This window comes from Saimiri boliviensis, chromosome 11 (genome assembly GCF_048565385.1).
Source record: "Saimiri boliviensis isolate mSaiBol1 chromosome 11, mSaiBol1.pri, whole genome shotgun sequence".
Lineage (NCBI taxonomy): Eukaryota > Metazoa > Chordata > Mammalia > Primates > Cebidae > Saimiri > Saimiri boliviensis.
The window spans coordinates 73,250,441-73,275,806 of record NC_133459.1 but is presented as its reverse complement, the minus strand read 5'-3'; the positions used below and the strand labels follow the sequence as shown (position 1 = coordinate 73,275,806).

Here is a 25,366-nt window from a genome sequence, read left to right as displayed (position 1 = left end):
GTTGGCCATGGCCAGAAAACAGGCACAAAGAAGAAATGTGACTACTAGAAACCCACTCCTGTGGACTGGGGGACAGGGGAACGGTCAGTTCTCAGATAAAGAGGACTTAAACACTTCTCATATTATCTGTTGCAGTGAGGCAGAGGCAGACAAGCTGTCCAAAAAAGGGAAGCTAACAGTGTTCTAGTCAACTTGGCACTGGAGTACATACAGACTGTCTCAAACAGGAAAATTTTGTCTCTAATTCAGGACCAGACATTTTTATAGGGACGAATCCCTAGAGGAACAAATGGGAGCGCTTAGGTTGTAGGGGAAGAGTCAAGAGGTTGGGGATTGCAAAATGCAGACCCTTGGCCTGGAATGACTTTAAGTAACTTGTTACTGGGTCTGCCTACACAGTACTTGTAGGGAGAAAAAAAGCCATTCCATATGTACTTTTACTGTTTATAGAAAACGGTAATAGATCACAATCTTAATGCAACAGAGTGGCAAGGGCACCTTACCAGATGGCATAAAGTCTGCCAGTATGTTGAAAAAAATGCAATAAAAATGTTTCTGTAATAGAACATTAATTTTTATATATCATACAATCAACATGATAGAGACCAACAGTAACTAGTATTTGAACTTCTCGAAGGGAAGCCTAGTCTACTGAGAGGAATGAGTGAAACAGGATAAGCAGGTCTCTCATATTAAACTGTACACCACACAAGTCCTCAGCAAACATGGTGATGGCTGATGGTAAATGGTTTTGCAGCTCAGAAGGACTTCAAATTTTACTACCCTGGATACAATTGTTAATGTTGATGCTCAGTACGGTGGGAGGATACATTCACCTGTGTATGCAGTATGTTCCTTAACCACTCTTCCCAGTCCCCCTTCTAAGCTGGGAAGAGGAGAAAGGATTGACAGCTGTAACCAAGACATACATAATGTTTCATCGAACCAAAGTTTGAATTCACCACTGAGCAGTGAACTAACCAATATATAGATATTTGTTATTAATATTTTGTATTTATTTTTTTGCTGGCTTATATGCTTAAAAGATCTTTGTTTTAAATGCAGGTGATCCAAGGACATATGACCCAGATTTCAAGGGGCCTGTTGCCAACAGGTAAGCAATTCCTTTGTTGGGAATATGCTTTTTTAAACATACACAGAAAGGATTTGGGGATGGGGGAGGTACTGTTTTCCAGTCAATGGAGAATTGTATCTGCTCTGAGGGGGAAATGACTTATTTCTGCCTAAATCTCACCTTATTTACACAGGGAAAGTACAGAGAATAAATCTTTCTGAGTCATGAATATCTTCCCCCTTCAGCAAATGAACTGCCTTACATTATTAAACTGACTGTTTATACTTTTCAAAAAGAGAAGACAAAAAGTCCTTTATGAGATTTAACCACTTTGTAGAGAAGCAAACTCATTCAAGTAGTTGCTTTATGCACCTGTTTACTCTGGGACTCATCATTGCAAACGCAGGGTTGCCATGCCAACTTCTTTGACGCCAAGTATTTGTGTCGCTCAGCTTCCAAGATCAGAGTGCTTCCTCAGAGACAGTCATTCACCAATGCATCATGTGAAATGCTCTAGGGAAATATGTACTCATCTCAGCTGGTGCTTCCTCCCCTCTCCAAGGTTCTGTGCCATTTTAAAATTAGCCAGTAATTCATAGTCCTCTTATTTATTTTAGCCTCTATTTCCAAGCTTTTTGCTAATCGTAAAGGGGATTGCGGGGCAAAATGGCTCCATAAGGAGGGAAGACTAGGCAGTTGGTAGCTGCTTGTTGCTTAACTTTGATTTCCGGCAGTTGTGTGCCATAATGAATCGTGATGTGAACTAGCGATCAGCATGCTCATTTGCATGTGCCAACCATCAGTATGTACATTAGCATTTACTGTTATGTCCCTGTAATAGCCCAGCTTTAAAGAGATGTATATTCAGCTTGTTCTAATTTTGTAAAAAGCCAAGTCATTTGTTTCAAGTTATTCATTTAAAGGCACACTTAGAATAAAGGTGCCTTCTTTAAAATGAGTCCAAAATCTCTCCATTCTCTCCATGGTAACACCATGAATACATTTTGTTGTCTAGTATACAAACAGCCATTCAATGTGATGGTTACTTTTACTATAATTACATCCATTTTACAATAACTTATTTGTAAGCATCGAATGTAGCCTATTGGCCTCAAGGGAACTTTAGGTATAAATCAGATTCAACAGTAATAATAATTATAATAAATAGACTGATACATTTAGAAAGAGGAAATGCCGATTACAGGTATGCCTTTCTAGGCCATAGATAAGAAAGCAGAATTAGGCCTGGGTGGTTTTAGGTGCAGCAAAAGAGGTGAGATATCCTGTCTTCCATTATTTAGAATTTAATAATGGAACCGGGTAGTTCAGGTAAAGTCTAAATGACTGTGATAATCACTGTGAGGAACGTCATTTTTTTTTACCTGGGGCCTTTTGTGATGCCTCCGGCACCACAAAGACCTTCAAAAGTGAGCTGGTCATTCTGTGGGCAGACCTTCCTCCGCCTTCAATCCAAGAACAGAAGAAAGCATTGTAAAACCATGGGGGCATAACTACAGGAAGACATAGTTGGCTCATTTGTAACTTTTTCAGGCAGTAGGGTTCTACACTGTCCTTACTGGGAAAATAATTGGGGTGTTTAAGGAGCAAGTAAGAAGCACCCAATTCTCCATATGGCCTTTAGCAGCAGGACAGGCTTTAATAACACCTTGTGCTTACATCATGCGGCCCTCCTGAGAAATCCAAAATGTTATTGGAGATTCAGACAGACTCATACAGCATTTTCTGCTTGTCAGTCCTCTGTGTTCTGTTTACTTCTCTCAGTTCACAAGGGCAGCATTTTGTGTCTAGTCACCACCCAGCTGTAGTTGTTTTGAGAAAAGGTGAAGGATTGATGGTCATGCATAGGAGGGGTGAACTCAGTGTCTCATTTCTTCCCATCTACTAAGAGCTGTGTGTGTGAGAGCTATTGTCCAATAACCAAGAGAAGGTGATTTTGATAGTTTAAGGTGTTTCCCAGCACCTTTTCACAAAGTAGATCTTCAGGCTCCAAGATTTCTCCCCTATATTCAACAGAATCAGAAAAAGATTAATTAGTGAAAAGGTTTTCAGCACTATCCTTGGTAGTACATTAGACACTGGAAATGAATACACATAGAAAACTAAGAAATAAAAACTCTTCGATAAGATGCTACATGAGAAATTCATCTTGTAATGTAGACCCTATTAAATTTTATTTAATGGAGAATTGGTATGCTTTCTTCTGTTAGGTAAGAACCATATAACTCACTGTTTCTCCTTCTGTACTGACTTGTAGGAAGCCCACTGATATGCCCACTTATCCTTGAGGATAAGAACATCTCATCTTTGTAATATTACCAATTAGTGTAATTCTTCTGATAGAGTAAGGGGTACTGTACACATTTGTTTAAGGAGTGAAGGAAAGAAAATAAGAATGGGAAGGAAGAAGTGTGACATTGAATCCAGGGATAAATACAAGAATGAACTTCAAAGGAGGCTGCGTAATGACCATAGCACTGCCACACTTGAGACAAAACTGTCAGCATATGTAAGTGAAGATTCACTTATGGGTTTAAACTTCAGAACTTCTAAGTCTTTATTTAAAGCTCTTGCTAAGATGCTGTCTGAACCCTATACCATTCTCAGATGCTGTTGGTGTGATATTGGGTTCATATTCCTAAACAAGATACTCTGCTAACAGGAAAGTAGTAGCAGAGTTCTCTGAGCTATTTGGATTACTAGGTCTCATGGAATACACCTCAGACTATTTTTCAAGTCAATTAATTTTTATGAAGTGTCTACAGGGGGCATGACACTGCATATGATGTGTATCTAAGTATGCTGTGTCAAGGGAGGTCAAAGATTTACAGGTCCTCATGCAAAAAGTTCAGCTTATTCTGTTTATCTCTCTCTCTTTATATCAGGGCAAAGTCATTAAAATGCTATGACCATTTGCTTGACCTGTGATCCAAGTCTAGGAAAATAAAGCCCAAATTGCTACAGTTAGCATCTTGTAATAAAGGCCACATATTATCATCTCGGGTTTTAGAGATGAAGTTTGTTTTATTTTGTTTTAAATAGAAAAACCCTTCTGAAAAAAGGATGCAATTTTAAAGAATGCTGATATTTTCAAGCATAGCTATGAAAGAAATAATATTCTGGCTGGGCATGGTGGCTCACACCTGTAAACCCACCACTTTGGGAGGCTAAGGTGGGCAGATCAGTTGAGGCCAGGAGTTTGAAACCAGCCTAGCCAACATGGCGAAACCCCACCTCCATTAAAAATACTAAAATTAGCGAGGTGTGGTGGTGCACACCTCTAATCTTACCTACTCAGGAAGCTGAGGCAGGAGAAACTCTTGAACCGAGGAGCTAGAGGTTGCAGTGAGCTGAGAATGTGCCACTGCACCCCAGCCTGGGCAACAGAGAAAGACTCTGTCTCAAAAAAAATAATAATAATAGCCATACTTTTTACAAAAAGAAAGCCACCCAGGGAATAGGTGCTGTAACCAGGGGTTACAGAGAAAAAAATGTAACTGAGAACAAATGAAAAGCTAGACCTCATCATTAATTACTCACACAAATATTGAATGTGCACCTCTGTCCTCCAAGGGAAGACCACACAAGCATATGAAAAGCTAAAGAGCAAGCACAAGTAGCATGGGCTGTGCACCAAATGTGTGGTCCCCAGCAAAGGCTGCTGTAGGATTTCAGGGGAGGAAGGGCTCTCTGAGGCTGGGGTCAGAGAAGCTGACTCCTGGACGGGGCCACAAAGCAAGGAAGACTACCAGTTTATGGGGGACACTTTCTCCAAACTTAGGAATTTAGAAAATAGCACTGCTTTCTATGGGTTAAGCTAGAAATTAACACGCAATTAAAGCAGAGATGTAGATAGTCACCACAATGAAACCTGTAAGGTTTCCAGTCCAATAAGCCTTAATGATAAATTTGTTCAATGTATTAACATATATAAAGGAAAGTACAAATGATGGTCAAATAACTCTGTTCATCCAAGAACTCTCCAGATGAGGGCACCAAGTCAAATTGATGTGAGGATCCTATGTAAGGATCCTGTTCTCTTGACCACTGGCTAGCACAGCTGAGTGCCATTAGACATTCTATTCATGTAATTCGCCTTCTGACTCCACACTCATCAAGCAACCTTTTGATAATTAGGTTTTTCATGTAGTTTTCCTACTGGGAGGAATGAACTGGTCAGGGAAACATGAACATCAGTTCGGCTCAGCAATTAAATTTCTCAATGTAAATTATTTCATTGGCATTCTGATTTTAGACATTAGTCTCTCGTGAGCTTTGTTAGTGCCAGTCATCATCCCTGAGTTGGAGTAATTCTAGGGCATGACAAAATCAATTTTCAGACCCTGCAGAAATGTACATAACTGGTTTGCCTCAGCAGAGAGTTTATTCAAGGGTTTAGAGACCTCAGAGTGAGACTGTTGAGGCAGATATGTGAACACAAAATTATGTAGGGCTTTGGATACCATGCTAAAGCATTTGGAGCTGATTCTTAGGCAGTGGGAACTCATTGGAGAAATTAGTATTAGGGGAGTGATGTGACATCATCAAAACTGTTACTCTCAGGTCTGCTATGTACAGCTCTATGAAGTGGAACTCATGACTTAACTGAAGTCAGCCAAGCAAGCAGCTAATGACATCCTGGTATTATAGCTGCACAGACTACTCTTGGATCACCAAGGAAGAGTGCTTGCAATTCACTACATGGTTGATCAGAGGATATTTTTCAGAAGAGAGAATTTCCCATTAGAGTTTAATGTTCTTTCAAGATGTCCCCTTTATATAGGTGTTTTAGGTAAAAGAAATATATCAGTATTTCAAAAAGCCTCAGAAGTACATTTATATTTCTGGCTTTCTACTAGATAGTTCTACCTTGATGTACCATGTGCATCCTAAACTCAACATTTTAAAACCTATACTCATGAACTCCTTTGCCCTTTATACCCTTCCTTCTCCTTTAATGGCGTTTCCTCCCTTGGTGAATGTAACTATAATCAAACTAGTTGTTAGACACAGTAGTACTAGATTCTTGCTCCTACTCTGAATATACAATAGTCCTAAAACCTTGTAGATTTTACCTTCTTTTTACCTCTTAGAACTCTGCTCTCCCAGGACCACTGCCTGAGTTGAGGATTTCATAATCTCTCAGCTGAGTTACTGAAATCATCTTTTAAATGATGTCTTGCTTTCCTTCTAACCAACTCTGTCCTGCCAAAATTCTGTCTTTTCCCAGATTGAGTCCATCCTCAATTTTGAGCCAAGATGATAATTTATTTAGGCATTCAGCAAATATGCATTATATGCCAGGCACTTTTCTCAGCCCAGTAGACACACTGGTGAGCAAAACAGACATGCTTCTGGTTTCTCATAGACCTGAGATTCTAGATGGGACATCAATTGTATAAGCAAAGAAATGAATAAACTCCTTTCAATAGTGATACATACTGTAACATAAATGCAATTAAATGATATGGTTGAGAGTAAATGGGGAACTGGGTTGTTGTTAGGGTTCTTGGGCAGATGGCAGGTAAGAGCTGGATAACAAGAGGGAGCCAGCCATGCAAAGATCTGGGATCAAAGCATTAAGGCAGAAGATAAAAAATGCAAAGTCCCTGAGATGGACACAAGTTTAGAATGTTTAAGGAATGGAAAGAAGTCAAGTGTGGCTACAATGAAAGGGTGAGTATTCTCAGGCTTTTGAATTTGATGTGTGCTCTTGGCTCTTCTTGGAATGTCTTCAAGTATGAGTCCAAGGGTCACCTCCTCTTTGAATTTTTTCTATATTCCTCTTACTCCATTCAGTAGTAGACACACTCTCCTTTTTCTAGAGCCCTTGTCAATAACTGTTAATTTTTCTGATCACATTAATCTATTTATTATCTGCCTCTCCTACTAAACTGCAAACTCTATCGGGGAGGAACTTCTCTTAGTTTATCTTAGTATTTCTAGCACATAGCACAGTGCCTGGCACATAGAAAGCATAATTAACTAATACTTTAAAAAAAAAAAAAAAAAAAAAAAACGCTTGATTTAAACGTGCCTACAGGTTTTTAGGTTATTTTCTTAATTATCAGGAATAACTTGTAGGCAGTGACATTTTAAAGTGCAAAAATATAGAAAAAAGAATAAACTTACACAATGAGGAATAAAAGAGGCAGACCGCAAATATTAAACATGAGTGCTAGTCTGTACATTTCTGTGGAAGAGTCATGCTGATAAATTATTAATCATTAGGCCATTTGCTCCATTCCAAATGAAGAATATAAATGCCAGGTTTAGAGCACATCTTCAATTCCCATTCTTGTATTCTGAAGAATTAGCCATTTGGGGCAATTATTTACTTTTATTTCTCTTCATTTCCTTCTACATTTGAGACTTTATAAAAATGGTTTCAAAGGAAGTGCTATGGATATAGCCTTTTTATTCCAAACTATTTCACTAGTCAAAATGGTTTGTAACCTCTTTCAGACATTTTTACAACACAGGACCTACATTTTTAAAAAATGTTGTGTTCTTTTTTACTATAATTTTTAATCATATTTTTCTTGATAATGAGCCCCACCTTCAGATATGTAAGTCCCCTCTACAGTTAGAAAAAGCATACCAATTATTTCAGCAAGAAGCAAACATGAGAACAGCATACATTTAGGAGACAGCACAGTGTTGTCACAATGATTTGAGATGTCTGCTTGATAACAGCACTTTGGAATTCATAAGAATGTGTGGTATGTGTCTGCATAGTGCTGTATGTGCTTATCACTAAGGCCTGAAGCTTAACTTTTTATTTTTTTCACTTTTATTTATTTATTTATTTGAGACAGAGTCTTGCTCTATTGCCCAGGCTGGAGTACAGTGGTGCAATCTTGGCTTACTACAACCTTCACCTCCCGGATTCAAGCAATTCTCCTGCCTCAGCCTCCCAAGTAGCGGGGACTACAGGTGCATGCCACCATGCCCTGCTAATTTTTGCATTTTTAGCAGAGACGAGATTTCACCATACTGGCTAGGCTGGTCTCGAACTCCTGACCTCATGATCCACCAGCCTCAGTCTCCCAAAGTGCCGGATTACAGACATGAGCCACTGGGCCCAGCAGCTTAACTCTTTCTTCTGTGCTTTGGCATTAAGAGTTGAGTCACAGAGTGAGTGAATCTTGGGACTGGAAAGGATTTAGAGGCCACTTAATCCAACTCCTTTATATGAATGAACCCCTTTTTCAGCATCCCGGATAAGTGGCTCTTCATTCTTTCCTTGCATCTTTTCATGATAGTGAACTTACCACCCCTCCAATGCTTCAGGTAAAAATAAATGATTTTACTAAATTTCAGACAGATTTTCCACCTTCCATAATAATAGTTATTTTCAGTATTGTGACACATACCAATTTGTTTAGTATACTCTTTTGTGTATAAAGAAAAAAAGGGCAACTATGGAACATTGAAGCTTTATTCCTATTTACTTATATACCTTTATGCTGCCTCTTTCTAGAAAAGATCTTAAGTGAAATGACTTAAAACATCTGGAATGCAATAGAATTATTAAAATGAAAATAGAAATTCAAAGTCCTAAAAAGAAATTTTGACTCAAGACTAATATAGTAGCTGGTATCGAAATTAAATTTATCAGTGGGCTTCCTACTTGTCAAAAACAAAAAGAAAAACATAGTGTATTATACAGCTATTTTTACTGGAAGAAAATATACCAGTTCTTCAGTATATGAACATTTTTCTTAGTTTTAAATTACAAGAGGCATTTTTCATAGAGCATCTTTTATGTGCATTCGTGAGCATCTATTATGCTCCCTGTGTCTTCTAGGCACTAGAGATACTGTGATGAGCAAGACAGACAAGGTAGCTGTCTTCTTGGAAGAGGAAGGAAATAGGGCAGAAAACATCTGAGAAATGAACATAAGTTTGAGGAAGAGAGTAAAACAGTGATGTGACAGTGCCTCTGTTAAATAACCTATAGAGGAGGGAAAGTGTTAACTTAGAGTTGGTGATGAAGGAAGATCTCTTTATGGAGGTGACAATTGAAATGAGACTTAAGTGATAACAGGAGTGAATCATGCAGAGTCTGAGGATATAGCATGTCAGATAGAGGAGACAAAATGAAGAGTCCCTAAGGCAGGAGTACACTTAGTTCAGGGAGCAGAGAGGAGGCCCATGTGTGTGTGGCATTGTGGATGGGAGTAGGACTTGGGTAGTGGGTGGGTAGGAGATGCTCTGCAAGCTAAGTATGTTATAGTGAGTGCAGTGGAAAAGCCATGTGAGGGTCTTAGTCGGAGAGTGAATAATAGTCCAAAATCAGGAGCAAGGAGATTTGCAGGAAGCTTTTAAAGTTGTCTAAGTGAAGAAGTCAGTCACTTGGAAGATCGTAGTAGTAGTGGAGATAGAGAAACTTGTATAGACTAAAGATATGTTTTGGTGGTAGAAGCAGCAGCACTTACTGATGGGATTGGATGTAAAAAGCAAGAGAGAAAATAAGTCAAGAATAACCATTATATTTGTGACTTGAACTACCAAGCAGATGATGCTCCCCTATAGTACAAATGAAAAGATTAAGGAGATTAAGACTTCTGTTTCGGCTGTGTTAAGTTTGAGATACTAAATAGGCGTGTGAACGCCATGCATGAGTCTGGAACTCAGTGAAGAATAAAATGAGGGCTGGTGATAAAAAATTGGAAGTTGTCAGCTTGCAGATAATATTTAAAGCCAAGTCTCTGGATAAGAACACTTAGGAGGGTGGAGGAGAGGCCCAAGAACAAAACTCCTGACTCAAAAGCATTTGGATATCAAGCAGAGGTAGAAGAACCAGTCCAGGAGATGGGAGAGCACCCAGTGGATTGGAGAAAAGGCAGGAGAATGAGATGTTATAGAAGCCAAAAAAAGAGAAAGTGATACCAGAAGAGTTTGGGTTTTTGTTTCTGTTTTGTTTTTAAAGTGGCCAAATGTGTTGATTACTTTGAGAAGTCGAATAAGATGAAAACTGAGAAATGATCACTGGATTTGGTGGCAACATGAAAGACATTAGTGACCTCATCGAGAGCTATCTCAGTGGCAATGGACACTAAAGTGTGACTAAGAAGAGTTGATTAGAGAGTGTGAGCTGAATCTAATAGAGATGGCTACCAGAGGCAATAAAGACAATACTTTCAGTAAGTTTTCCTGGTGGATGAAAGGAAGGTGGGGTCAAAGAAGAGCTTTCTGAAGATAAGACATACTAGAACATGGTGGTGTGTGGTGCTAGACAGTGTCTAGAAGGCCACTAATGACACAAGAGAAAGAAGAAATTATGGAGACAAAGTCCTAAAGATGGGTCCAGAACACCATTGGAGAGTCTGGCCTACGATGGAAGCAGGGACTTTTAACCGTAGTTTTAAGACAGTAAGCAAGGAATAGGGTAGAGATGTTGGAGTGTCAATAGTTTTGGTAATGAAAAGAAGAGATAGTCTTGCTGGTTGCCTTTATTTTCTCACTGAAGTATGTGGTAAGACCATCAGGCAGGGATGGCTTGTGGGGGTGGGATGATGAGGGGTGGCAGTGGTGGTGGTGGAAGGCCCAGGGCTGCAGTGTTGAGTGTTGAAGAGAACAGGAAACTATGAAGTACACATTTTGGGAATGGGAAAGTGAAACTTCATCTATTGTTAATCTAGAATACACACACACACACACACACACACACACACACACACATACATACATACACATACATTACACATATATTTCATTTGCCACATATAATATTATTCTAGCCTAGGAAAGACTTAAGGTAATATATAACTTCATCACTTAAAAGTGATGAAGAACAGTGATTTGGGCCGGGCGCAGTGGCTCATGCCTGTAATCCCAGCACTTTGGGAGGCCGCGGCGGGCAGATCACGAGGTCAAGAGATCGAGACCACCCTGGCCAACATGGTGAAACTCCGTCTCTACTAAAAATACAAAAAAAGTAGCTGGGCGTGGTGGCGCTTGCCTGTAGTTCCAGCTACTCGGGAGGCTGAAGCAGGAGAATTGCTTGAACCCGGGAGGCAGAGGTTGCAGTGCGCCAAGTTCATGGCACTGCACTCCAGCCTGGCACCTGGTGACGGAGTGAGACTCTGTCTCAAAAAAAAAAAAAAAAAAACAATGATTTATGAGTATATATTGGATACTTAAATTACATGAACCAGGAGATCTTGAGGTGACCGAAGTTGGGTGACAGTACCATGGAGTGCTTCATGTAGTAGGAGAATCTGGAGCAATATTTTGAAGGAAGGATCATATTGGCAAGGGAAGTAAATAGTATCTCTTGCAATGGCTTAAAAATAGGAGTAGGCACGTACCATGCAAAGTAGATTTGCTTGGCTAGACCAAAAAGTAGAGCCTAAATAAAACATGGCTGAAAAGTGAAGGGAAATGGGCATAAGTATAAAATATCAGAGATGAAATATTGGCAGAATTTCATTTCAGTTTTTATGGAGAAGGAAAAAAAGACGTTAAGGAGGATTCCAGATTGTGCATTAGTTTATTCTTTCACTCTAGTGGGGCATACAGAATTGAATAAAACACAGACTATGCTTCCAATAAACTTAAAATTTCAACCATGAATATTAATATATTTAAAAAATGAATGATTTGCTAAATAGAAGTACAAGCATAACTCACGGGAACAGAGTAAAATCAATAATTATTATTGACTAAAAAAATCAAGAAAAGTTTCTTGGAGGTATCATTGAGCTAGACCCTGGAGGAGGAAAATGATTTAACAGATAAGAGAATAGAAAAGAGAATTGGATTCGTGGTGGTATGTTTTGCAGATTGGGTTCTTGGAAGCAGATGCTGAGATGTAGTCTGTGGTGCAGGCTCTTTACTAGTGATCAGTGTTTGTGAAAAAAAGGGAAAGGAAACAAGAGTTTTCAAATTGCTAGGTCCAACAAAGCCTCAGCCACCTAGAAGGGATGGATTTGGAGTAACTCTGAAATGGCCACACCTTTATTTATTTATTTATTTATTTATTTATTTTTTCCTGGCAGAATTATTTTTAATAGATGCAAACTGGAAACAATATGAATGACCATCATCAAAATGAATTATTTTATATTTATAAAATGGAATACAGTACATGCAATAAAGAGAATAAACTACTGTTACATTTAACAACATAGACATATTCCACAGGGCAAAAAAATGTTGGGCAAAAGAAGTTGGATACAAAAGAGTAGATATTGAATGAGTCCATGCATATAAAATCCTGAAACAGGCAACACTGCTCTATGGTATTACACGTCAAGATTATAGCTACTTTGCAGAGATGGGGAAAATGCCTGAGAACCCAAAGCAGTGTGTTGCTAGTGTTCTAGTTCTTGACATAGGTGAGTTACACATGGTGTTCACTTTATATATATATTCATCAAGCTGTACCATATTTTTCTATATGTATGTTAAACTTGCATTTAAAATTTTATTTTTTTAATTGTACTTTAGATTCTGGGGTACATGTACAGATCATGCAGGATTGTTGCATAGGTACATACATGGCAAGGTGGTTTGCTGCCTTCATCACCCCATCACCTATATCTGGTGTTGCTCCCCTCATTATCCCTCCCCACCATTCCCATCCCTGCTTTCCCTCCCCTAGCCCCCTCTACTGACCACAGTGTGTGAAGCTCCCCTCCCTGTGTCCACATGTTCTAATTGTTCAACATCCGCCTATGAGTGATAACATACGGTGTTTGGTTTTCTGTTCTTGTGTCAGTTTGCTGAGAATGATGGTTTTCAGATTCATCCATGTCCCTATGAAAGACAAAAACTCATAGTACTTTATGGCTGCATAGTATTCCATGGTATATATGGGCCACATTATCTTCATCCTGTCTATTGATGATGGACATTTGGGTTGGTTCCAGGTCTTTGCTATTGTAAACAGTGCTGCAATGAACATACTGTGCATGTGTCTTTATAATAGAACAATTTATAATTCTTTGGGTATATACCCAGTAATGGGATTGCTGGGTCAAATGGGACTTCTGTTGCTAGGTCCTTGAGGAATCACCAGACTGTGTTCCACAGTGGTTGAATTAATTTACACTCCCACCAACAGTGTAAATGTGTTTCTATTTCTTTACATCCTCTCCAGCATCTGCTATCTCCATATTTTTTAATTATTGCCATTCTAACTGGTGTGAGATGGTATCTCAATGTGGTTTTGGTTTGCATTTCTCTAATGACCAGTGATGATGAGCATTTTTTCATGTTTGTTGGCCTCATATATGTCTTCTTTTGTAAAGTGTTGGTTCATGTCCAGTGCCCACTTTTGAAAGGGTTTTTCTGTTTTTTTTGTTTGTTTGTTTTTTGTTTGTTTTTTGTTTTTTTTTCTTGTAAATCTGTTTTAGTTCTTTGTAGATTCTGGACATTAGCCCTTTGTCAGATGGGTAGATTGCAAACATTTTTTCCCATTCTTTTGGTTGCTGATTTACTCTAATGATTGTTTCCTTTGCTGTACAGAAGCTCTGGAGTTTAATTAGATCCCATTTGTTTATTTTGGCTTTTGTTGCCATTGTTTTTGGTGTTTTGGCCATAAAGTCCTTGCCTATGCCTATGTCCTGAATGGTTTTGCCTAGGTTTTCTTCTAGGGTTTTTATGGTGTTAGGTTTTATGTTTAAATCTTTAATCCATCTGGAGTTAATTTTAGTGTAAGGTGTCAGGAAGGGGTCCAGTTTCTGCTTTCTGCACACTGCTAGCCAGTTTTCCCAACACCATTTATTAAACAGGGAATCCTTTCCCCATTGCTTGTTTTTGTCAGGTTTATCAAAGATCAGATGATTGTAGATGTGTGGTGTTGCTTCCGAGGCCTCTGTTCTGCTACATTGGTCTATATCTCTGTTTTGGTACTGGTACCATGCTGTTTTGATTACTGTAGCCTTGTAGTATAGTTTGAAGTCAGGAAGTGTGATGCCTCCAGCTTTATTGTTTGCTTAAGATTGTCTTGGCTATGCAGGCACTCTTTTGGTTCCATATGAAGTTTAAGGTGTTTTTTTCCAGTTCTGTGAAGAAGGTATTGGTAGCTTGATGGGGATAGTGTTGAATCTATAAATTACTTTGGACAGTATGGCCATTTTCATGATATTGATTCTTCCTAACCATGAGTATGGAATGTTTCTCCATCTGTTTGTGTCCTGTCTCATTTTGTTGAGCAGTGGTTTGTAGTTCTCCTTGAAGAGGTCCTTTACGTCTTTTGTTAGTTGTATTCCTAGGTATTTTATTCTCTTTGTAGCAATTGTGAATGGGAGTTCACTTTTGATTTGGCTCTCTGTTAGTGTGTTATTGGTGTATAGAAATGCTTGTGATTTCTGCACATTTTGTATCCTGAGACTTTGCTGAAGTTGCTTATCAATTTCAGGAGATTTTAGGCTGAGATGATGGGGTCTTCTAAATATACAATCATGTCATCTGCAAATAGAGACAATTTGGCTTCCTCTTTTCCTAATTGAATATGCTTTATTTCTTTTTCTTGCCTGATTGCTCTGGCTAGAACTTCCAATACTCTATTGAATAGGAGTGGTGAGAGAGGGCACTCTTGTCTTGTGCCAGATTTCAAAGGGAATGCTTCCAGTTTTTGCCCATTCAGTATGATATTGGCTGTTGGTTTGTCGTAAATAGCTTTTATTATTTTGTGATACGTACCATTGATACCTAGTTTATTGAGGGTTTTTAGCATAAAGGGCTGTTGAATTTTGTTGAAGGACTTTTCTGCATCTATTGAGATAATCATGTGGTTTTTGTCTTTGGTTCTGTTTATGTGATGGATTACATTTATAGATTTGCGTATGTTGAACCAGCCTTGCATCCCCAGTATGAAGCCTACTTGATCATGATCAAAAAGCTTTTTGATTTTCTGTTGCATTCTGTTTGCCAGCATTTTATTGAAGATTTTTTATATCGATGTTCATCATGGATATTGGCCTGAAGTTTTATTTTTTAGTTGCATCTCTGCTGGGTTTTGGTATTAGAATGATGTTGGTCTCATAAAATGAGTTGGGGAGGATTCCCTCTTTTTGTACTGTTTGGAATAGTTTCAGAAGGAATGATACCAGCTCTTCTTTGTACGTCTGGTAGAATTCAGCTGTAAATCCATCTGGACCTGGGATTTTTTAATTTGGTAGCTATTAATTGCTGCCTCAACTTCAGCCCTTGTTATTGATCTATTCAAGGCTTCAGCTTCTTCCTGGTTTAGTCTTGGGAGAGTGCAAGTGTCCAGGAATTTATTTACATATTTTTTAACTCTTCCTTTAGGTTCAAGGGTATATGTGAAGGTTGTTATATAGATAAACTATGTGATACAGGGTTTGGTGTACTGATTGTTTCATTGCCTAGGTAATAAGCATGGTATCCAATAGGTAGTTTTTTGATCTTCTTCCTTTTTCCATCCTCCATCCTCAAGTGGCTCTGAGGCTCTGACAGACATTGTCTGGAGACAAGAGGCTGCTTGCATACCACACTTCTCACTGCTGGGCAGCCAGTCTTTTCTTAAAAAGGAACCAGGGTGGAGCTTTTTTGTGTGGATCACAGCATGTGATCATGGCATATCCCATCATACCCCAGAGTAGCTGAACAGAGACTAGGAGGGAAGACACTTTGGCAATGAAGCCGAATAGATCATGTTGTATTATAGAGAGTCTTGAAAGCCATGATGAGGGTTGGAGACTTTATTTCCCTGGGAGCTTTGTTAGGGAATTAAGAAGGGCCATATGATCGTCATCCTGCTTTCAGGAGATAATGCCAGATAGTGAACCTGCAGCACCAGAATCTCTCATAGTTGCCATAGGCACAGCTACCTAGTGAATCGGCGGTTGGGGGCATAGGGGAGGTAGCCCATACATTGTGTCCAGCTTCTTTTTCTATCTCCTTTTCTTAGATAACAATATCTTGATATTTCATTCAACCCAAATTCACCTGACCCTTCACCTTTACTGTGGTTATAACTAACATCTGTGTGACTGACCCATATTGCCTCTTTTTGGAGAAACTAATATTATCTTTCTTGCCATATTCCTGTGTCAGACATACATACATGTGTCAGAAGAATAGATTACTTATATTTTTCAAATACTGTTCTGCCCAGGCTGTCTTGTTACTGGATGGATTTATTTTCATTTTCTCTCAATCAATCTATAATATTTAAGTGTGCATTCTTTTGGCAAGAGAGTGAAAAAAATCATTATTTTTCTATTAAAAAAATTAAAGGCAGTTTGTGCACAGATGGACAGGAGACTAGTGGGTAGGCTTGGCTGAGAAGCCAGCAGGGATGGAAAGCTGCCGGTAGTTTCTGAGGACTGGAACCCTGGGGCATGGCACCACCTACCATGTAACCAGGCTGGAGAAGATGGACTGGGACCGCAGGGGTGATCCTGGTAGCAGCATCCCATTATGGGATTTCTAAGTCCTACAGAAACTAGCAGTATGGAGCCAGGTTACCCCATCTAAACAGTAGTTCAGAGAACCTGGGCAAAGAAAGAGCTTATCAGGAAGAACGAAGGCAAAGACCGGAAGAATCTCCTTTGTGCACTAATATGCAGCTTTGCGTGCCTTTCTTAATGTAGTAACTATGCAGGGTTTCAATGCCAAGGTCATTTTCTAGTTAGACCTGTGAGGAAAATTAGTGGGGAAATATATTAAATTTTATATGGGTGTTGGTATTTAATTTAGATCTCTTTCAACTAATGTATTAGTTTTTTTTTTAATGTTTATTTTGTTGGGTTGGTTAAATAAGGGATTAGGATATAAATAGTGTATGCACCTGTCAGCTAAGCATTACTTGAGATGCCTTTCTATTTTGGTAATGAAGCCATCATTCAAGCGTGATTCTTTACTTGATATGAGCTTGTACAAATTTCATATACAGTGTCTAGAAAAAAAGGAATAGCTTTTCATTTCTAACCTTATAAGCCCAAGTTGTGAAAGTGAGGACAAGTCTCACAGCTGCACATTTTTGAAGTCTAAACATGATAAAATTAGACTTAAACTTCCCAATACATACATATTGTAATATATATTCCAGTTGCTTGTTGAACTGTATCCAGGATACTGGATTTACAAGTGTACACTTCACTTTACATGCTCTGGACTTCTGAATTCAGGTCACACTATGAGTTTATTTATAATGGGAAGTCTCCTTCTATTTATTTGCTGAATATCTTCAGGAACCAATTTCTTCATGTTGGCAAAGTCGTGTTCCTCATAATCATTAGTAATATTATGTTTTTGGTAATTTGTTTTTTGTTCATAATAGGATGCTTACTATCAGTAAAAAAATAAAGCTTAGAAACAATGGTGAAAAGCGAAGGAAAATATCATTAACTCATAAAGTAAAAAAGTTCATATGACAGTTGATTTACATGTACATTATTTCTTAATGTTTTCTTTCTGAAAATGCTCAATTGTAATAGATATTAGCATTTTATAGTTTCCTTTTGCACAGATGGGCAAGCTTATCCCCTATAATAAGTGGAGAAAGTTCTGTTCTTCTACAATTTTGCATTTGATATCACTTGTTTTTTCAGATTTGGGAGCTAAAGTTACAACCATATAAGCCATCTTCCCCATATGGATTATCCATAATTAAATTTTCTACTGTTCATTATAAGAGGAAATGAAACTCCATCTCTTTCTTTCTGGAAGAGGTTTGATTTCCTATCCTACTGCTATCACCTTCCTCCCCAAAATGTTTGTACATAATATAATGTTTGTAGATAATACAAGTGCTGACTTTATGAATTTTAAACATTCTTGGTTTTCCTAAACTAGGCTATTATAATGTTGGTGTGCTGTTTATTGATTCTAACTCCAGGTTAGTAGACCATGTCTACTTCCTTAATCTTATCTACCATCTATATCATTTGCAGTACAATTGGGGAATTAAAACTAGCACATAAAACCTTGGAGAGCTGTTAATTACTAAACTGTGATAGTTATTGTAAGAGAAAAATAGGACTTTCAGTCATAGAAGAGACAGCCCAGTTACATGTTAAAGATAAGATTTAATGTAGGATGAAGCTTTAGAACTGAGTCTTGAAAGGTGGGCAAGATGAGTATTTTGCAGGAAATGGACAAAATATTCCAAATGAGAAAAAAAAAACAGTAAGAATAAAGGCAAAGTGTCTTAATTCACCATATAGAATACTTTCCTGACCAATGTTTTATCTCTATCAGGTATATATATATAGATATAGATATATATAGATATAGAGATACAGACACACATACACATATATATGTGTATATATATACATATATGCATATCTATACACACACACAGAAAGAGAGCACATCACTAATCTGAAAATTTAAAATAAAAAATGCTCCAAAATCTGAAACTTTTTAAGCACTGACATGACACCACAAGTGGAAAATTTTACTCCTGAACTCATATGACAGGTTACATATATTATTTAAAATATTGTATAAAATTATCTTCAGGATATATGTATAAGGTATATATGAAACTTAAATGAATTTCATGTTTGGACTTCGATTGCACCCCCAAAATATCCCATTATATACATTGCAAATATTCCCAAATCTGAAATCTGAAACACTTCCGGCCTCAAGCATTTCGGATAAGGGATACTCTATACACACACACACACACACACACACACACACACACACACGCCTAAGACCCCCAGTGGATGCCTGAAACTGCAGGTAGTACCGAACTCTGCATATGCTATGCATTTTCCTATACATACATACTTATGATGAAGTTTAATTTATAAATTAAGCACAAGAAGAGGTTAACAACATCAATAATAAAATACAACAATCACAATGTAATGTAACAAAAGTTATGGGAATGTGGTGTCTCTCTCTCTCTCTCTCTCTCTCTCTCTCTCTCTCATCTCTCAAAATACCTTATTATACTGTACTCACATATTTTCTAACTACAGTTGACGGAGAGTAAGTGAAATCTTGGAGAGCTAAACTATGGATAAAGGAAGACTACTATATATGTATATATAAAAATGTCCCTTCTTTATATAAATAATAACATGATCTAATTGTGGTTTTTTACCTAACAGTATTTCTGAGAAATTAATTCATCAATACCTATTGGGTAACCATAGGAGTTTAAAGAAAGGTCTTGAGAAAAAAAATGTAGCAGATTCTCAAAATGTTATTGCTATCCATACAAATCGAAAAATGGATAACATTTTTCAATGTCCTCAATGCCCTCCTCTGTCTTTTACTAACATATGAAGGTCAAGTCCACATGTTCCCTGTTCAACACAGTCTCAGTTACTCCCTGGCAGGAGCAGTTACCCTCTTGTCTATGTTCTTCGAGTGCTTTATACATTATATGCTCCATTTATTACCCTGGTCATATTGAGAATTTTTTGTTTGCTTATTTGTGTGTCTTTATGCATGAATAGATTGTGAGTTCCTTAAAGCTTTTTTCTCTCTCTAGATACTCATTCCCTAGTACAGGACCTGGCATATAATAAATGCTCACTAAAAATACTGACTTGATTAAAAACTAGTGAGAGCACCTTAATCTTCATTGTTCATTGGGTCTATATTTCTTTTTCTTGTTGTTGTTATTCTTTGACATTTGACTTGGGATATGTATCTTCTCAGTGATAACATTTTAAAACCATGGAGAAGATAAAAATTATAGATTAAAAATAAAACAAATGTCACCTGGAAATATTGACACAGTGCACTTTTTGTAGCATTTTATGATAAAAATAGATGATCCTCTTCATTTTATGTTACAAATTCCTGAGAAAGGGTTGATGTGGCCAAAATAAATTTGCAACCTTCAGACTGGAGCAATTGCCCATAAATGTGTTTGTAGATATATTTCTTGAACCCACCTCATGAGGTATGCATGCATTTGTGGAATACTTTAAAAACTGCTTCATGTCATTGCTTCAAATATTTTTATGTTTGGCTTAGTCAAGCAAAGATTGCTTTAATAGCATCATGGATATTGTTGCTATGATATAAGACCATAGTGCTATATTTTCATTTCTCTATGCTTTGCTCGTTTATATCATCCTCCTTTGCTTGCAATATTTAGTAGAACTTTTGGTTTAAATGCAAGTAATTGAAAGAATTATTTCTTATTTGTTCCTGTTATGGTGGATCTGGTTTAACCATCTTTACCCAGAGCATGAGCGTTTTTCTTCACTTGCTTGGAGGATCATTTACTCATCTTTAAAATGCCTCATTTCGTCTTTCAGAAATACAGTTCTCATATAACAACTAATCAGGAAATTCAAAGTGTTTGAAGTATGTTGCGAAAAACAGATGTTTTCTATTTAAAGTACTGCAGATGATTGTTATTTCTTTTTCTAGTCAAAAGACGTTCATATCCACTAAATAAATGTATTGTCTTTAAGTGTGCATCCTTCTGTGTCACAGTGGTGGGAAATCTTCACTGCTAGAGTTAGAAATGAAAATGTTCGCTAATGTTCTGCTTAGCTGTTCATTGTGCACAGTAAGGAAGCTGGGGTTAGGAAAACATCAGTAAATTTTACTCTTCTTAGCCTAACATGAAAAATCGGTAATAGAAATGGCAGTTGTTGGTTGCTTTGAAATACTAGCCTGCTGAATGAGCTCATAGCCATTTTTTAACCCAAAATAAGCTGAGTTGATTTTTTTAGAAAGGCTAAACTTTAGAGATAAACATAGATGTTAACATGTTAAGCAAGTGAGCTGTATAGCCAAAATCTAAGGTAGCAGAAGTAGAAAGAGGAAGAATTAGCAAAACATACTTAATTATTCATTATATTCAACTATAGAATTTAAAAGAATGAGTATCATTTAATACTTTCGTTGAAATAATAGAATTATAATAATGATTCATTTACTTTGCAAAGAACATTAGAGTGTATTTGGTTCACCCTCCTAATTTGGGATGAGAAACAGAGGCCTAACAATATGAAAAGGCTTAGTCACGATTACCTGGTGACTTGGTGGCAAAGACAAGGTTGGGATCCAGGTCTAGGTTGTGAGTATAGAGTTCTTTCTTCTGTGTTTCTCTGAAATCATTTTCAAGTAAGTCTGTCCGTGCAGTCTTTTGTTTGTTTTTGTTTTTGCTGAGTGAAGAAGCAAGCTGAAGATCAGAGGAAATTCATATCTATGCCATGGGTGGAGGAAAAGGATAAAGGAAGTTGAGATTGATTCAAAATCCAAGGTTTACCTCAAACCTATCTTAGATTTCTAATTTCCTCTGGTTGCTGAGTACTTCTGGAGTCCTAAGAGTATCTCCCAAATTACCGAGTTTTCTCCCAATTACTTTATCCAGAAGAATTGATTAATATTTTAGGGAAGACACATCAGCATGTAATGATCACTGTGCTAATTTGGGATCACTACAGACCAAGTGAAATGGGATTTTTTAAAAAGGAGTGAAAAAATAATAAAGTTGTGTTTGTTACTCTTGGCAGCATCAAATATTGTAAGTCATTGTAAACAATGCTTTTTTTTTTTTTTTTTTTTTTTTTTTGAGATGGAGTCTCATTCTGTTGCCCAGATTGGAGTACAGTGCTGTGATCTTGGCTCACTGCAACCTCCCCCTACCAGGTTCAAGCCATTCTCCTGCCTTAGCCTCCAGAGTCGCTGGGACTACAGGCATGCACCACCACGCTTGGCTAACTTTTGCATTTTTTTGTAAAGACAGGGTTTTGCCATGTTGGCCAGGCTGGTCTCAAACTCCTGACCTCAAGTGATCCTGACTCAGTCTCCCAAAATGCTGGGATTCCAGGTATAAGCTACCACACCTGGCCTGTAAACAACCCTTTTAAAGATCAATTTTTAAAGCAATGCAAGAAGTAGTTACTTTGTGGAGCTAACAAGTGGGAAGTTTGGAATTAAATTTCCCATGGCAGTATCATCAATGGATTCAAAAAAGTTTACATCTCAATTTAGAATTAAAAGTGACAGGCCAGGCATGGTGGCTCATGCCTGTAATCCCAGCTACTCGGAAGGCTCAGGCAACAGAATTGCTCGAACCGTGACCCAGGAGGTGGAAGTTGCAGTGAGCCGAGATCGCACCACTGTACTCCAGCCTGGGCTACAAAGCAAACTCCTTCTCAAAAAAAAAAAAAAAAAAAAAAAGGATTGAAGGTGACATACTCTGGACAATTGCACTAAGAAACCTAGTGATGACAAAGACATGGGTGTTAAAGATGAATCAAATATTTTTTGGTGAAATTTAAAAGGAAAAATCTCTAATACTAAATTATCATTTATATAAAGCATGATTTTTAAGATTCATGTGGAAATATACACATGTTCATTATATTTTGATGGATCCCTGCTATAAACTGAATGTTTGCATCCCCCAAAATATACATATTGAAGCCCCAATCCCCAGTGTGATGGTACTTGGAGGTGAAGGCCTTTTGGATGTGATTAAGTCACAAGGGTCGAGACCACAGGAATGGGAAGAAGAGACAGATTCTCTCTCTCTCTCTCTCTCTCGCTCTCTCTCACTCTCTCTCTCTCTCTGCCATGTAACAATACAGCAAGAAGGCACTCATCTAGAAATCAGCAAGAGGACCCTCATGAGGAACCAGATTTGCTGGCACCTTGATCTTTGATTTCCCAGCCTCTAGCACTGTGATAAATAAATTTCTGTTGTTTAAGCCACACAGTCTGTGGTGTTTGTTACAGCAGCCTGAGCTGACTAAGAGAAATTGGTACTGAGAAGAGGATTGCTGCTATAATAAATACATAAAAATGTGGAAGCAACTTTAGAACTGACAAAATGCCAATAAATATCGGCAAGTAAACTTTCTCTCATAAAATTAGAGAACTGTAGTTATAAACAGATAGCGATTTCTGAGAAACAAATGCTTTCTCTAATGTCATAAAGGTATAAATAAACATCTTAATATTATGATACTAAACTGAAATTCGCACTTTCTCCTATATATTTATAAGAAATATATTCATATTGCTCTGGAAATTTTTTTGTCTTACTGTAGCAATTCAATAATGATAAATAAGCACACTTGCTTAGAGTCCTGGCATGATTTTCTGAAACAAGGTCATGTATTAGTAGCTTATTTGTGCTGCTTTAACCTTTTATCAGAAGGCTCTTAAGGGATTTATGAATTAAATCTTTCAGTGCATTTGAAAAGCTTGCTTGGTAATTGGACAGAAAGGGACCCTCAAATATAAGGTCATCTAACCAAAACTATTATTTAGGTCACATACTTCTTTAATGTTAAGCAGTCAGGAGGACATACATATAATTAAATGATCCTGAATGTTTTACAAACATGTCATTCAAAATAATGCTCCTATTAGGGAAAAGTAGCAACCATTAATATGTAACCCTTTGGACTATAACTTAATGACAAACTTATATTCTTAGGCACAAAGAATGAATTTGACCTCCCTTAACTTACAAGACAAAATATGTACATATCTTTGCATTTTTCCTTTGGTTATTCTAAGTCTTTTGGAATACAATACATGGGCATTTTTTTTTTTCAACTAACTTGTGTGTTGTATTAAAACACATAACACATAGTTCTAATATTTGCTACAGGGAAAATTCATTATAAAATCACCCTCAAAATATTTTTTATTTCTAGGATTTCTGTGATCAACTTTCTTTTCTTTTGTCGTTCATTTTCCTTTCATAAATTTCTTTGATAGCTTTTATGGCTTTTCTTTTTTGCCTAGTCAGAAATAGTTTGAAATAATTCTCTATTATTTTTTCAAAGGTCTGTTTTTCCCTGAGGCTTCTGGTAGGTAGCTTTTACTAAATAGAAATGTAAGCTTCTATGTAAACCCTATTACACTTTAAGCTTGAATGCAATACATTCTTGACTTCTCAGGATGTTTGAATTACACATAATAAACACATTTTTTATGTTTTTGAGTAATTAACTCTTTAGGAAGGTCCATAACATTTAAAAAGGATCAGAGTGAAGATGGTGCAGAGTAGGGGATTAGGGGAGTAGAGAACAGATTTTTCCAATTCAGATACAAAAGCCAAGCATTTAACAAACTTACTAGGAAGACAAAATAAAAACATTTCACAGCATTTTCAACATTTAAGTATTGTATCTTCTGTTTCCTTTTACTTAAGTCTATTTTATTTCCTCTTCTAGGACACATTTTTGTTTTATCTGTTATATTTTGAAAGCCTTCTGCTGAGCTACTCATGATATATTACTATTGTAAACTCTATTCTTGTGATCCATGCTAAGACAATTCAAATTATAACCCTTCATTAGAGTTAAACATGCATATTTTAGTCTGTCCTCCCCAGAATCATGACAGTAGAAAGACAGAAATGCAGTCATAGACTTGCCTCTTATGGGGTTTACAGAATATATTTCCGGTAAAAAAAAACAAAGGAACTTGGGTCTTAGACTTAAGATCTTTTTCCTTCACTGCCTTTAGAACAACTGATAATGATATACATAAATATATAATAAAAAATTTTAATAAAGCTAAGAATTGTTCACCTTTCAGTATCACCTCTGGGAAGAAATAGATTGAGAGCTAGCTATTACTGAGGTCCATGCTGCAAATAAAATCAAACTACAAAATTTTTACAACAAAATTCAACCTACTATCCTGGGATTATGTTTATAAGTTTTTCTACCATCTGAGTTGATATGGCATCTATAACAAATGGCATTTTGTGTATGCTAGTCATATATTCAGAGAGAATGTTTTTTCCCAGGGATTGTGGGGAGGGAGAGGAAGGAAAGATTGTACTTTTCTTTTGTACAAATATTAATGTATCGCAAAGCACACAGAAGTCTTTACAGAATCATATGGAGCGAAATAAAAATCAGCATAATACACTATTTACCAGCTTGTCATCTACATGTCAGCATAGCTAGATTTTTATTGGAGCCTTACTATTTAATAGTCTTGATGTGCTATGGAGAACTAAGCACATACCTCTGAAGATTTACATATTTGCAGATCCAGAAAGGCCTTGGAAATATGGCCTGGGGAGATATACGTTGGCAGGGAGGGTTGGGAGTGATATTTGAACAGTGTATTTGAAATGTAGAATGCTAGATTAACTTTAAATACTGGTGTTGAAGGACAGGAAGCAGGGCGTTGCCCTTCACTTTATTCTGGTGCTCACTTTTCCATAGAAGAGAGCTGCCAAGAGTTCCAAAGAGATCGTGGAACAAGGGAGCCACAAAGATTGATGCCGGCCAAAAAAAAAAAAAAAAAAAAAAAAAGAGTAGAATATTCAATAGCTATCCAAGGGTTATGCTTCCAATTGAAAACCAGAGGACAGTGTGAGTTAACCTG

General features: G+C 37.3%; 1 protein-coding gene across 6 annotated transcripts in view; it reads left to right on the top strand.

Annotated features, from left to right (window-relative positions):
* The window catches only part of SLC44A5 (solute carrier family 44 member 5), a 401,632-nt gene that overhangs the window by 240,845 nt on the left and 135,421 nt on the right, over window positions 1–25,366 (top strand). For 5 of the 6 annotated variants that reach the window (XM_003921402.4, XM_003921404.4, XM_074381023.1 and 2 more), the window contains exon 2: window positions 1,066–1,114. In XM_003921402.4, the coding sequence (XP_003921451.2) occupies window positions 1,066–1,114 (49 nt within the window). Of the gene's footprint in view, window positions 1–1,065; window positions 1,115–10,028; window positions 10,243–25,366 lie in introns of all 6 variants that reach the window. The other variant, XM_074381022.1, reaches the window with a different exon arrangement.